Source organism: Benincasa hispida, chromosome 1, assembly GCF_027475165.1.
Source record: "Benincasa hispida cultivar pf3 chromosome 1, pf3_genome.v1.1, whole genome shotgun sequence".
Classification (NCBI taxonomy): Eukaryota; Viridiplantae; Streptophyta; class Magnoliopsida; order Cucurbitales; family Cucurbitaceae; genus Benincasa; species Benincasa hispida.
Genome location: NC_143478.1, coordinates 24,520,024 through 24,534,801, shown reverse-complemented (window position 1 = coordinate 24,534,801; position 14,778 = coordinate 24,520,024). Strand labels below are relative to the sequence as shown.

General features: G+C 34.6%; 1 protein-coding gene across 2 annotated transcripts in view; it reads right to left on the bottom strand.

Moving 5' to 3' along the window:
• Positions 1 to 14,778, bottom strand: part of LOC120074826 (calcium-dependent lipid-binding family protein) — a 111,941-nt gene that overhangs the window by 96,307 nt on the left and 856 nt on the right. For both annotated transcript variants that reach the window (XM_039028028.2, XM_039028029.2), the window contains exons 2-15: positions 14,569 to 14,650; positions 14,024 to 14,127; positions 11,655 to 11,750; positions 11,504 to 11,551; positions 10,428 to 10,478; positions 9,853 to 9,956; positions 9,574 to 9,691; positions 9,205 to 9,306; positions 8,870 to 9,070; positions 8,321 to 8,478; positions 7,926 to 8,084; positions 4,340 to 4,432; positions 3,859 to 4,210; positions 2,339 to 2,452 (exon numbers count right to left, since the gene is read on the bottom strand). In XM_039028028.2, coding sequence (XP_038883956.2) covers positions 2,339 to 2,452; positions 3,859 to 4,210; positions 4,340 to 4,432; positions 7,926 to 8,084; positions 8,321 to 8,478; positions 8,870 to 9,070; positions 9,205 to 9,306; positions 9,574 to 9,691; positions 9,853 to 9,956; positions 10,428 to 10,478; positions 11,504 to 11,551; positions 11,655 to 11,750; positions 14,024 to 14,127; positions 14,569 to 14,650 — 1,782 coding nt within the window. The remainder of the gene's footprint in view (positions 1 to 2,338; positions 2,453 to 3,858; positions 4,211 to 4,339; positions 4,433 to 7,925; positions 8,085 to 8,320; positions 8,479 to 8,869; positions 9,071 to 9,204; positions 9,307 to 9,573; positions 9,692 to 9,852; positions 9,957 to 10,427; positions 10,479 to 11,503; positions 11,552 to 11,654; positions 11,751 to 14,023; positions 14,128 to 14,568; positions 14,651 to 14,778) is intronic.

Below are 14,778 nucleotides of genomic sequence, written 5' to 3'. Positions count from 1 at the left end.
ATTCACATAGAAGAACAGAAAAGCTAAGAGAATCTACCATCGGATCACTTGTGTACATGAAAAATCCATCAGTTGAAGCAGAAGTATTATCTACCATGAAGACATCCTCCCCTCTCCTAAAGTAGATCTTAGGACTTAGTCAACATTCTGTTTCAAAGATTGCTGAAAGAGGAAGAAATTAGTGATTTCTAAATCTTATTGTGCATGCCCGTGGATAAAAAAACCTCTAGTATTCTAGATAAAAGAATTTGGTCATTGGAAGCAAGTGGAGTCTTCTCTGTTAAATCTCTTGTTAATCATCTAGCTTTAGTCTCCCCCATAGACAATCTGTTGGAGAAGGGTCTTTGGAAATCTAAAAGTCCATGGAGAGTGAATATCACTATATGGATTGTGCTATTTGGGAACTTAAATCGTGCTACGGTCATGCAAAGGAAGCTTAATCTGAATATCACTATATGGATTATGCTAGTTGGTCTCATTTGCTCCTATCTTTCAATCTTTGTTGGGTTTTTTGGATGTGATTTTTGGAGCAATGTCTTGCAGATTTTGGTTGGGCCAGCCCTCAAGAAGAGACCTAAATTGCTTTGGAGCAATGCTGTAAAAGCCTTACTATTGGAATTATGGTTTGAAAGAAACCAACGAGTCTTCCATGATAAAGCTTCCCCATTGTTACATCGTTTTCAGTTTGCTCGATTAAACGCTTCTTCTTGGTGCACACTCTCACACGTCTTTGAAGATTACTCTATCCAGGAGCTTACTCTGAATTGGTAGGCGTTCATCTCTCCCCCATCTTAGAAGCTGCTCCCACTTGTTGGCTGGTTTTTTTTTTCGGCTTGCGGTGTACTTTGTACTTTGTATTTTAGTTTATTCCTTTTAGTTTTGATCTTGATCCTCCTTTTGTAATAGCTAGAGAACTTGTATAATTGTTCCTGGAGTACAAGCTTCTTCCACAAGATATCCATTCCCCTCCAACCAAATACGAAAATAGATATTCTGAATGCAACAACTTTTAGCTTCCATCATAACTGGAAAAAATCTCTGAAAAACTCACTGAAAATGGCAAGAGGAAGTTCATAAGCTGAAATACTTGAAAAAGGAGCTAACAAAGGAGATCGACAGACAGAGTCGGTGAAGAGGGCTGGCGGCCGAGTACCGTTGGGCAGACTAAGGTTAGGGGAGGAGAGAGGAGAGAGGAGAGAGGAGAGAGCAGACAGGAGGGTTCATTTACTTGTATAATTGTTTATTTTTCCCTTGTGGGAAATCGGTAAACACTTCATAAAAGAGAAACTTGTTGTGATAATGTGTTGACTAAAGGACCACTAAAAGTACAGTTTTGTAGAATGGTTCCCAAGCTAAAAATGGAAGATATATTTAAATCAGTTTGAGGGGGAGTGTTGATTGTAAAATCACCAATGATTTTATTTTATTCTCATTATAATTCTTTCCCTTTATGACTTGAGCCTTTCTCCTATAAAAGAAGGTTATGTATTTTACAGTTACAATTGAGTCATTGGAATATAAAGTACTTCATTCCACTCAAACCTAGATAGGTACGTGGTTTGGTGGTGGGTGATGTAATGTTCGATGTACCAGGCTTCCCGGGGTAGTCCAATACCAGTGAGAAGAAAGAAAACCAGCCTCTTTTGTCTTCTATAGATGGGATGAGAATATTGGTGTGGCAGTCTGATTGTTCTAACAAGGTGATCTCCACAAAATAGTCATACTTGTTACTGTGTTTTTCAAGCCAAAGGGTATCCCCTTCATCATTCAACTTCCTAAAGAACCTAGGATCACGGGGATCTTTGAACAGAGAGTTGAATGATGAGGCAAGCCATTCAAGAGACTTCCATGAGATAAAAGTTGAGTGAATGTTGGATTGACTTTGTTCATAAAGCTTGAAGTGCTTCCCACCAGTCGGAGCTAGATCCTTCAAGGACATTTACTAATGAACCATTAACGAGCTTAATAGTCATGATAGCAAATGTCTAGAGAATTCATGCAATCAATATCATCATATTAAAAAAAGAATAATGAAAAAAGGAAGAAAGAAATGCATCACTTGAATCCAAGGATAAAGGCAATTACAAGCAGACAGCAATAATTCTTTCGCAAACAAAGAAACTTTTTTATAATAAGAAACATAACTTTCATTATCACAAAGGAGCATACAAAAGGAGCAGAAGATGAGGTATCCCAACACAATAAATTACAAAAAAAGAAGCCCAACAAGAATAAATTTCGGTTAGGCTATAATTACAAACAAAAGAAACTTTTGACTATAACTCAAAAGACAGAGGATGATAAAAACTGAATAAATATGCCAAAAAATTATAGTTACCGTCACATAGCATGGAGAAATAGTCGCAGATAGCCTCCAGTCAATATTTTCCCCAATTGGCATGTGTATAAAGCTGGCAGCCAATGCATTTGCCTTTTGCTCGCTAGAGACACTCTGTTAAACAATTTTGACCAGAAACAAATATATTTGCTATCGTAATAATAAGATGAATGACAGAAAATAATTGAACATTATAATGCTACAGAAACTCTTTTTAACATGAAAACAGAACTTTACTTTACTTTTCTTTTCTTTTTTCTTTTTTCTTTTTTTTTTTTTTTTTGGAAATAGAAACAAAACTATCTCATTGAATTAATGAAATGAGTCTCATGCTCAAAGATGAAAGAAACAAAAAAGGGAAAGAAAATACAACAAAGAAAATGGAGCAGCAAGAACAAAATACAAACAAAAAGAGAGATACAAGAGACTAAGCTATTAAAAATATCACCCAAAGAACAACCTTAGAACAAGACTAAAAGCTAGAGAGCCAAAAAACTTTACTTTTTTTATAACAGGAAAAAAAAACAGAACTTTACATTGAAGTTCTGAAAGTAAAATCACGAAGAAACCTCCATCAAGGAGCATATAATATTCAAGCGATCATTGCTGGTTGATCTTTGGTTTGAAAGGAATCAATGGGTCTTCCATGACAAACGGTTGACTTGGTTTGAACACCTTGAGACAGCCCAACTTAACGCCACGTCCTAGTGTTCACTATCCAAACATTTTGCAGAATTTTCAATCCAAGAACTGGGCTTAAATTGGCAGGCTTTCATTTCGACAACTTCGTAGGAGTACTCTGTATCACGCTTTTTGGTAGTATTTTTGGTTGTTTTGTGTACTGCTGGCAGATTAAGTTTTGTGGCTTTGTTTTGTTTGTCATTAGTTTTTTCCTTTGGCTGAGTTGTAATTGGTTTCTTTGGACTTTTGGTCGTATGTATTGGTTTGATATTTAGGATGATTTGGAGGTGCTAAGGGGGTGCTAACCTAGTTGAGATGCCTAGGTGCACCTCCTGATCCTAATTTTTGTTGCTCGTAGTTTCTTTTTGTAAATTGAGCTTGTCTCATTTCATTACATTATCTTAATGAAGAGGTTGTTTCCTTTTAAAAACAAATAAATAAAATAATAAAATAATAATAATAATAATGGAACCTACTTATTATTTTTTATTTTATGAATTTAAATAAGTATACAAAATTGTTAAACAAATTGATCTTGATCTAGGCTTCTCAAGTATTTCTTGTCTAAATTTTTTAATGGCTATTTTCTTTAATGATATTTAAAATAATTGGGGATGTTTTTGTAGGGTCGAACTATAGCTTTCCCTCTGTCTATTTTGCAATTACATCTCATGGATATTTTCTAGCACTCTTTCATAGCATTTCAATCATTAACGAAAGTCTTATTTCTTTTTATTAAAAAAATCAATTTAAATGTAAAAGTTAAAAAGCTAAACATTATATCAGCAACATTGAAATAAACATTATATCGTCCCAAACCAATCAAGATGTGAACAAACCTGAGCAAGTGAACCTTCTGGAGCAGATAAACCATAAAATTTCAGCAACACATCACAGTAGGTGCTGCGCTGCTTTAACTTGGTTGACACAGAAAGTTGCTCAAATCTTCCGCAAACAATCTCAGTTTGATTAATGTTAATGATTCTTGCAGCAGCCTGATTAATCGATACAGTAAACAAAAACTGTACCATGTTCTGTGCTTCCTTCCCAGAATGTGATGGTGAGTCCTCATCTTGTTGGTAACTCAGCAACTTATTAATTGCCTGCCATTCCTCTTTAGTTAATTGTTCCACACCTAAATGTGATCCCTCCGTAGCATCCCCATCAGAAGTGTCTTCAGAGTTTGCACGCCTAATATTAAATGAAAACCACTATAAATTCCTAAGATTAGAAAAAAGATTTGTTTTCTCAAAAAGAAAGGTAAATTAGCATTAAGAAATTCGATCTGAATCAAATATTGGGAGTAAGATTTTCACAAACCATCGAAATGAAAACCAGCTACTCTTTTTCAGTCTTTTCTGTTCAGCTGCTTCTTTTGATTTCACAGACTCAATCTTCGCATGAGCAAGTAATCTAAACAAACAATAAGTTGCAACAGGATCAATTTAAGTTTCAGCCACAACTTAAATTATTGGTTACAAATTATCATACAAATTATCTGAAAGCTTCCAGGGTTATTCTATCCAGGGTTTAAGCAGGAGTTGGGAGAGCTTTTCTGTTCCTTTTTTTTTTCCAAAGGAAACACAACTTTTCTTTTCATTTTTTGATTGGAAACATCACTTTTCATTGATAGGATGAAAAGAGACTAATGCTCAACTTACAATGAAACATAAAGGAACAATAATGAAAACTTGAACTGGATGAAAAGAGATTAATGCTCAACTTACAATGAAACATAAAGGAACAATAATGAAAACTTGAACTAGAAGAATACAAACAATGACAATCCAAATAGATAGGAAAAGTTAAGGCCCCCTTTTAGTAACCATTTAGGACCCGCTTCATAACCATCGTATTTAAGAAAGATGCAAATCATTATAAGAAATGTAGATGAAATAGGCTTAATTTAAAAAAAAAAAAAAACAAAACAAAACAAAACAAAACAAAAACTAAAAATCAAATGGTTACCAAACGGGACTTTAGTTTTTTGTTTTTTGTTTTTGAAAATTAGGTTTATAGACACTACTTCCCCCTCTTCTTTCATTATCTACTTCTTATCGAGGGTTTAAAAAAAACAAACCAAGTTTTGAAAGATCAGGATGATCAGGTTTATAGACACTACTCCCATTTGCATTAGTTTTAACTATCCTTGGTGGAGTTGTTACAAGATCCGGTTCATGTGTTCGTCTTCAAGAAAGATCAGGATGATTTGGATTCATTCGTTTCGCTAAGTTCACGAAAGATTTCTCGAATGTGCTATTTGGCCGTCTACTGGTGGTAGGAAAAGTCTACATGTTCCAGCTGGTTTCTTGAAGAAAGGTTGGATGGTTTTCTAGGAAATGATTAGAGACTTTTTGGGCAAACCAGAATCATATTTGTTGTCCTCCTCTCAGTTCAGTGTTGGTGACTCTGTTTTTGGGGAGCCTTTAGCTCCAGCTCTCTCAAATGACTTGAAGGTGGCTAGAAAATTTTAGGTTGTTTCTCAGCCATCTGACTTTGATTCCCCTTATTGGGTTAGAAAAGATAAGGAAGTGTTGACATTGAACTTCAACAATTTGTTTGTTGTTTCTTGTTTATTTGCCTACTATTCTTGAAAGAATATTCGTCTTGTGCTGGAGGACTATTTTCAGTCTAAAGTTCTAATCAATCCTTTCATGACTAATAAGGCATTATTAAAACTTGATGATAATTTTGCCCATATGGATTTCGATGGAAAACGGCGAGAAATTAGATCCTTTCATTTGAAAGTCGAAAATCGGTCTTTTAAAGCACACTCTCATCTAAAGTTCATTGTGAGTTATGGAGGTTGGCTTTCAATAAAAAAATTTACCTTTGCCTTTTCGGACTCATCCTACTTTTGAAGCCATTGGAGAAAACCTTAGGGGACTGGTTAGTATTTCCTCAAACTCAGAACTTCTTGGATTGCTCTAAAGCGCGAGGTTAAAAGAAATTTGTGTGATTTTCTCCCGGCTGAAATTGAAGTTAATGATAAGACTAATGGTAATCTTCACCTTAGATCTATTGATATTTCTCCATTATATTTTCCAAGTACCCTTCAAGGCGAACTATGTTTCGACGATTTTTCTAACTCTTTTGATATTGCGAGATCGATTGAGGTTAAACGTGATGAAGATGTGTTTGAGGCATTGGATTGTGTCGAGGAGGGTGTTCCCATATAGTTAGACAAGGAACCAGTTTTGTTCCAGATTCGAATGAGACGGACCAAGTTCCTCTAGAAAGCCTTAATTGTCCTTTGGAAAGGACCGTTAATACTCCACAGTCTGTAGACTTAAAGAGCAATAAAGAGGATTTGAACATTGAAAGTTCTCCATTTTCTTATTATCCTCTTTCTTTCAGTCGAACAGAAAAGTAGTATGCATAGGAATATTTTGAGTTCAATTCAGATGTTTTGGAGGAGTCCTATACACGTCTCCTAACTGGTTCACATCCAACAGACAACCAACATCCTTTGCCTTATATTTCAAATTTCAGCCAATGAATTGTTCGAGTTCCGGGATCAAATACTTCTTATGTAAAAGGAGGTTCGGTTGCTGATCATTGGGATTACTCCTTGACCTCTTCGTCTATTATTTTTCATCGTTTACTTAAAGAGGAAGAAATTATTGAGTATCAGAATTTGCTCGAGCAAATCTCAGCTAGAAAAGTGACAGGAAACTTTGATAAACAGCTAAACCTTACCAAATTTAAAAACAGCTAAACCTTCAACTTGCAGCCAAGCTTTGGATTTTTTTTTTTTTTTTTTTTTTTTGAAATGGAAACATAACTTTTCATTGATATAATGAAAAGAAATTACATAGAGATGGATCAGGAGGTGCATCCGAACATCTCAACGAGGTTGACACCCCCATAGCACCCTCATCATATCCAAATAATAAAACAAGATGCCTAATGTCTGAGCGAAGAAACGAAAATAAACTGACAGAGCATCCAAAAAGGCAATATAAAATACATTGGCAGAATCGTTTGGAAGCCGCAAAGCAAAACAGGTGTCTGATATTAATGCGGACCTGGAAAACAGATGAAGATGTTGACTTAAATAAAAGAGAATCCACACAAACAGGTGGCTGTAGCCTATAATAGATCTGGAAGCCATGCACTTCGCTTACCATTAATGACTCTTTGAAAAGTGGAAGAGAGCGAATATGACCCATCAAAATTTCAAAGGAAATAAGAAAAATATAAGAAACGATTACAATTGATCATGAGTACAGTCATCCGAATTTTATTGAAGGTTATAGTAGGTGGATCTCCATCAAGAACATCCCTCTATCCTATTGGGATCGTAGCACATTTGAAGCTATTGATCATTACCTTGGTGGTCTTGAGAGTATTTCTTCCCAGACTCTTGCATCACTTTGAACAAATTATTATACAAACATTCTATGTTAGCAATGAGATTAACATAAACGCACCCACATTAGTCAAACCCATAAAGGAGAATTCTCTCCTTTGTTGTTTGGCCTACGCCAAGTTCTATATTTACTTTCACGGTCAAGAAAGCAAGAAAGCATTGAACCAATTATTATACAAACATTCTACATTCTACCCTTTTTTTAAAATGGAAACAAGCCTCTTCATTGAAATAATGAAATGAGACTAATGCTCAAAGTACAATAAGAGAGACAAAGAGCAAAAGAAACCTAAGGATCAGGAGATGCACCCAAGAATCCCCGTATCCAATAATAAAGTAGACAGTAAGAGCAAAACACAACTGTTTTACTTTGTTTTTTTCCTCTTTCATCTTTTAACATTGTCCTTTTTTCACTTTTTCAATGAAAAGTTTTTTTTTTTTTTTTCAAGAAAACAAACATCTAGCAATCATATCAACTCAATCACACTCATAGCAGTATAACAAATAAATAACTAAAGAAAATAATTTACGTACCTCCACAAAAGAATCACTTTGGAATCGAGATCCTTCTCGATTTCTCTAATCTCGGTGTTACTATTATTTGACAATCGTTGCAAAGAACCAGCATATAGCTGAATATAGCGTCTCCGAAGTTGACAAAGTTGTCGTATTCGCTCCCAAGAAAACCGGTAACTTATTCAGAAGCAATACACAAAGTGTGAGTATCAATTTTAGGCATTAAACTTAATAAGAATATGAAGTTTGTATGGGTGCATTGACAACCGATGGATTGAATCATTCAGTCATTCAGTCTTATCTATTATTCCTTTTACTGTTTTCTTCTCTTTGAGGTGGGGGGATCGCAGTTACAAATATAATTTCTTCATACCAAGCAAAGAGATTTGATTGCAAACCATATTATAAATTACCACATTTTCTTCTGCTGCAGGCATGCTTGAACAGCATAGTGCCACCACAGATTAGGAGCGACCAAAACAGGAACCATCGGCCTCAAATGGGAAACTTCAACATATGTCTTATATCTTGAAACAACTTCCAAAAGCTTTATCCAATCGTGGTATTGAGCCTATCAAAAAATTAATTGATGATAAAATTATTTCTTTGCAGAAAAATTCTATACATCGTTTTTTTAACAATATATGAAACTTCTCATTAAGAAAATGAAAAGACACTATTACTCGATGGCACAAATTACAATGTTATTAACATCCTTATTTGGGAGGAGAAGAAATAAATTGAAAAGGAGGCACATAGATCAAAAATAATAATAAGCAAGAATGGCTAATCATTCTAGCCACCTTACGAAATTTTGGCTTTAACCAAAAACAATAATAAAAACAATAAAACGAAAAAAATCAACGCCATAAAGAAAAAGAAATGGTAAGAAACTGAGGTAAATTTCCATAGATATGCAATATATTCCAACAAAATTAACCAAAGAAGTAAAGATCCAATACCTCCGTTATTGTCAAAGACACGTCACCCAAAACTAAGGAAGCTTTTTCATATGGAATCTCAGGATCATTTCTTTCTAGGTTTCCAAGACGATGATATTTCAAAATCCCATTAATCGGTGAAACCAAGTAACTTCGATTCACAGCCCATTTATACCCTAATTCATTGTCAGCAGTGGGTTCATTTATACCATCCTCAAATACCTGTTGACACTCGAAGAAATTTTTCCTCAAAAGACAATAATGATAATGTTTGCCTTGACCAAGGCTTACTGCAGAAACTAAATTAAGACTGAGTTGTGACTAAGTCACATGGTCGTTAAAACTAAATAAAATACCTCAATCCAATCCTTCGGACTAAGATCTTCCCATTTCTTGTCCAAACTCCATGGCAAGGTATTTGAATCATGATACATAGCAAGTCTATCAAGTTGCACTAACTGTAAACAAAGAGTTCATACCTTATAAAAAACCATTACAATTGCAGCAAAAAGCCAATGAAATACTTCAGAAAACGAAATATGGAAAATGGAAAAATAATCAAATTCTCAAAATAGAATTTGTTTATTCTGAAATATGTATGAAAAGGATGCATTATAAAAAGAAAATGCATGTACTTTGCACACCATGCATGCATATAAGAAAAATTAACATGACTATCACGCACAACAAAACATCAGCTTCATGAAAAGAGAGGAAAAGCTAACCTTGCGGAGTTTATCAAGAGCGCCACTTGTATCAAACGTTTCATTTCCCTGCTCATCCATGGTAACTGCAGCAAGCTTGGCTAAAGTAACACCAGTGCAGAATGGATACCCTGGGTTGCTGCAGATCAGAGTTGTTAAAAAGAAAGGTTGAGGATATCGACCTTGCATCACAAGATCAAGAAAAATAAAACAAAACTCCATTTCTGTGCAGAAAGATTAAAATGTTTATCATAATGGTCAAGACAGGCCACAAGATTGTCAAAAACAGCACCCACCAACCTGACAGAATCTTCATATCTGATATGTACATTGCTAATTGAAATCTTAAGGTTTCCAATTATTGTAGAAATTAGAGAACCAAGCCATGAAGTTCCACTAGGTGGCTGCAAAACAGAACAGTTGTAAACTGAACCGTGGTAAACATAATAGGACAGTGAAGACACAACACCATTTAATAACCTAAAAAGAGCCATAACATTTCAATGTTTTCCTATCATTCCATGGTTCCATGGCACTATACATGCATCTCCCAGCGCAAGAGAGGCCCCTAGGCAACAGAAGCAATATGCAAAAGTTTGGTAAGCAAACATAAACTGGACGAACACTCATGGGACAGTCAGAATAAACCAAATAAAATGTGGGTTCTAAAACAGCTTGCAATTGCCCCAAGCACCATTCTCTGAAGGTGAACAAAGCACTTGCTAACAGAAAAGTGACCAAGCAGCATGGCCAAAAAAGTGCGTAAAATGAAAGTTATCTTCGGGCCAACTTCAACTAAATGTGCTTAAATATAATTAACAGATGTTGATTCTGCTAAATCAACAATGGAAACGAATATTGAGTTTTAACCATACGTTTCCTAGCTTTGACCTTGAGATGGCTTCAAGAGTTGCAGATTCTGCTTCCTGCATGCAGTAAAGAAGATCAAACCAAGCACCTTGTTAACATGGTTAACACCTTTCTGGCAAAAAAAAAAATAATGTGAAGAAATGTGCATGCAAAACCAAGAAGTTAGAGAAAAAAATCTCAATTTGTAGCCGAGACTTTCTTTAGGAGAAACAAGAATTGAACTTCCTAATTCCCTTCTCCCTCAAACTTCTTTTAGTGATGTCCAAGAATGATACTCCAATCCCAACCATTAAACGCCAATTCCTTTTTATTAAGAACCACCTCATAAGGACTAGAAAATTGAAGATGCTAGCCTGTCCCCAATCCACGCATCCCCCTTTATGGTTTTGAAAAAAGAATAAATTTATTTTTATAAAAAGAATTATATTAATAAAAGAAAAAACTATATTTTTTAAAGGCAAAAGTCTCCTGTGGGAATTAAGGATAACCTTCATCAAAAGGAAATAGCTACTTGGTTTATTCGTGTTGGAGCTCCTTTACATTCTTCAGCTTGAGGATTATTTTGTTAAGCATGTTTCTGGGGTTGTATCCTCTGAGCATTAGTCTCATTTCATTATATCAATGAAAAGTCTTCCTTTTTTTTTTTTTTAAGTACAAACTGGCGGGGGAGAGGAATCGAACCATGGACCTCTTGATCCTTAGTTACAGATACCAATTGAGCTAAGCTCTTGTTGGCATGAAAAGTTCTCCTTCTTGTTCCAAAAAAATATAGTTGGATAGTTTACAGGCAGGCTGCGAGCAAACTTTGTATCTTTGAGAGGTTTCTTTGTTTATAATGCATTAATGTTATTCACATTGTAAAAATTAACTCATCCACATTCCAACAAAAGGGAAAAGTCAACAACAGATCTAATAAAACCTTGCGTATCATGTTCAGAAAAAAGGAAAAAAAAAACAAAACAAAATTATGAAATTCAGATAATGAAAATATATTGAGTGACGACCAATCTAAAAACATAAATTAAAAATGTACTATACTCTGAATGATTACAGATAATTCAGCGGGAATAAAAAAATTCACCTCAATCTGTTGAAGCTTAGCTTGAAAAAGTTTTTCCCTATCCTCTTCCTGTAAATAGTTAAACAAGCAACCCCGATGATTAAAAGAAAGGATAATTCTGAAAGTGAAATCCAATCATAATGACCATTCCTCGAAGCAATAAGCATCCTACCTTCAAAGTTTGACCATCAAGTGCAGGGTGCGCAAGAACAAAAACTCGATCAATGAGAACAATAACAGGCTCCTTGCCTAAACTTTTCCAAGGAACCTAGGTATACAGAGGAAAGAAAGATACCTTAAGATTAAAAAAAATACACAATCACATAGAAGAATGTGACCCAACAAAACTTATAGCTTATATCTTAACAACCAAATGAAGGAATATTTGTAACTTCAGTTTTTCATTAATCTCCACGGTCAAGAATACGAACTTCAAAAGGAGAAAGAAAACAATAAACCAAAGAAAAACAAAACCAGCAAACAGAATAAAGCTAACAAAACAATGTAGAAAGCTCATAAGGAGAAATAGAAATATCTCAGCTGCAACAGATATATTGAGCGGAATAACCAGCAAATAGCTCTGAGAGAGAACACCAAGAAGAAGATTTTTAAGCGAGATGAATCAAATCTGTCAGATCAAGAAAAATAAGAACTCTGTAAAATTTTCTAATTTGTCTCAAACCGTAACTCCAAAAGTTTTAAGGGATTTTCTATTCGAGAAATTAATCGTAGTTGGGAGAGATTTATTGTTCATTTTTTATGTTCTTTCTATTTACAGTTCGGTTTGATTGTCTTTTCTTATTTTCTTTACGTGTTTTTTTTGGTATCTTGGAGAATTAGTCTTTTTTCATTCCCTAATGAAAAGTGTGGTACCTTTTCCCAAAAGAAAAGTAGAGCTTTGACTGCATTGACCCCAAAGAAGATTTTCCTTTGAATTCATCATAGGACGTGTGAGAAATTGAGATACGTTTTTCTTTATATTACAAGAAAATACCCACTGAATGTTGAAAATCTCTTAAAACTTGAGCTTGAACCAGCAAGAACGAGCATAAAAAAGTTTGAAGAAGATATGGTTGAGACATTCCCCCTCCACATAACATAATGAACAAACCGTAGGTGAAAGACATTGAATGGGGAGTTTCCTCTGCAAAATCTCAACCAAATTAAGATTAACATTGATCATAATCCAAATGAGTATATTAATTTTCTTAGGACTCTTAGTTTTCCACAAAGTTGCAATGGTTTGTAACTTCTGTCACCCCAAAATTTTAGCAAGGTTGGAGTATGTCTTCTTTCTGACTCCAGCAAATATAGACATCAAGTGGTTATTGTAAGGATTCCACTTGGGGATTTATAATATTCATAACAAAAGATTAAATAACTTATCTCTGCAATAAGTTGGGCATGATTGCACATTTGCTCCGGAAGAGTGTTGTTTAAATATTATCTTGCATATCGGTCATTCATTGTAATTGCATATTCCTTCAGTTTAGGGCTCTCTTGTATACCTATATATATAACTCTAATCTGAAATACAGTAATAATTCGCTCAATTCTGAGTACAGAGCCTATTCTTAAACAACCTTCCATCACTTTAGACTGTTCCCTCCCATGGATGATAGGTTCATCAACTTGATCAGATGGGCTTGGGTTAGATTTTTTTTAATCTCTTTTTAACATGCACCCGAAACGATCTGCAATTCAAATTGTCAAGCGAGCATGGGTAAGTGGACTCCAGCCCAAAGTTTGGTGGATAGGAAGCACAGAATTTGTATGGTTGTTGTCCTTACCTATTACATGATAGGAATTTCTGTCGCTGACCATCAGCACCTTCTTGCCCTTGTCGTCTACTTTATTCTTACTTTTTTCCCAAAGGATAAATTTGTTTCACTTGTAGCTATAGTAGGAGACTCGACCGAGGATGAGGAAAACGATATGATGTCAACACAAAAAATGCCTGGGTAACACTTTTCACTAAAAGATTGAGGATGGGAGGAGAACTGGGGTTTGGGTATACAGGATGGCAACCCGGTAATTACTGGTGGGAACAAGAAGGATTCAACAAACTCCAAAAACTATTACAACAATACAACATCAAGTAGTTTATCTCCAGTTTTTTGTGAACTAAACTAACCCAAAATTCGTGGGAAAATATTTACTGAATTCTGCATTGAACTTTCCAAATATGTTTTTAATTGAAATATCAAAATATAAATTTTAAGAGAATGTAAGAGAGAACTCTTGAAAAAGTTCCAAATTCTCACACTACTCATATGTACATAGAGATGACTGAACGGAAGTCCACACAACCATTTTTGTCCATTATTTTATCAAATGGTTATTTCAAATGCATGTGTGTGAAATCAACTAAACAAGTGCAAAATGTTGAGAAGGCATATATCCAGCAAATCATCTAGATGAGTGAATAAAAGAAATAAAAAAAGAGGCTATTTATTATTAAAATCTGCAATAGACTAAAACAACAAAGGGATTACAAACCCATAAACCATTTAACAAACGCCTTGTAACAATATTGTCTACCTTTAATGTTATTGTACCAACAAAACCAGCTTTGACGGTGACTGGAAGTCTAAGTGAATTGAGTGCCTCAGTCTTTAATTTCAAATCTTTGAGGACAACATCACCTATATAACATTAAAGGAACGCTTCAAATAGAAGACATAATTCAGCAGCCAAGGGATGTTTATCATTTACGAAACAAGATGATACAAAAATAGCATGAGAATTAGCAGCTCATCTCAAATTTACAAAAATAACAAAAACTGCAAAATAGGTACCTAGTCACAACATTTCCTGTGACCACCCGATATACCATTTTTCAAAAATATAAATGTGCTCATATATTTAAAAAATACATTGTTTTTCCATGTAAATAAGAAAAACTTCTGATTACCTACCTATCAAATATTTTCCAAATTGTAACGCAAACTTTCTGGTCATTTGTCTACTGACAAATAACAGATAATCATTGTTTCTTATCAAAAAAAGAACAAATAATAAAAATAATTGATGCTACAGCATTACAAAACCAAGCATGTTAGTAAGTGAAAAATCGGTCAACGAACCTTTCCAGACACTTATTCTTAAAGCCTCTAACGAGAGCCCTTGGACATATTCCCCCAGATATCTTCTGAGCAAATGCAAAACCTACAAAGAAATATCATGATTCATGACAACAGTTAAAGCATAAGAACGTCACAAAATTCATATATCTGTATTGCTAGTGAGATTTAAAACATGGATAGCAAGGCATGATAATTATAAAAACTATGTCA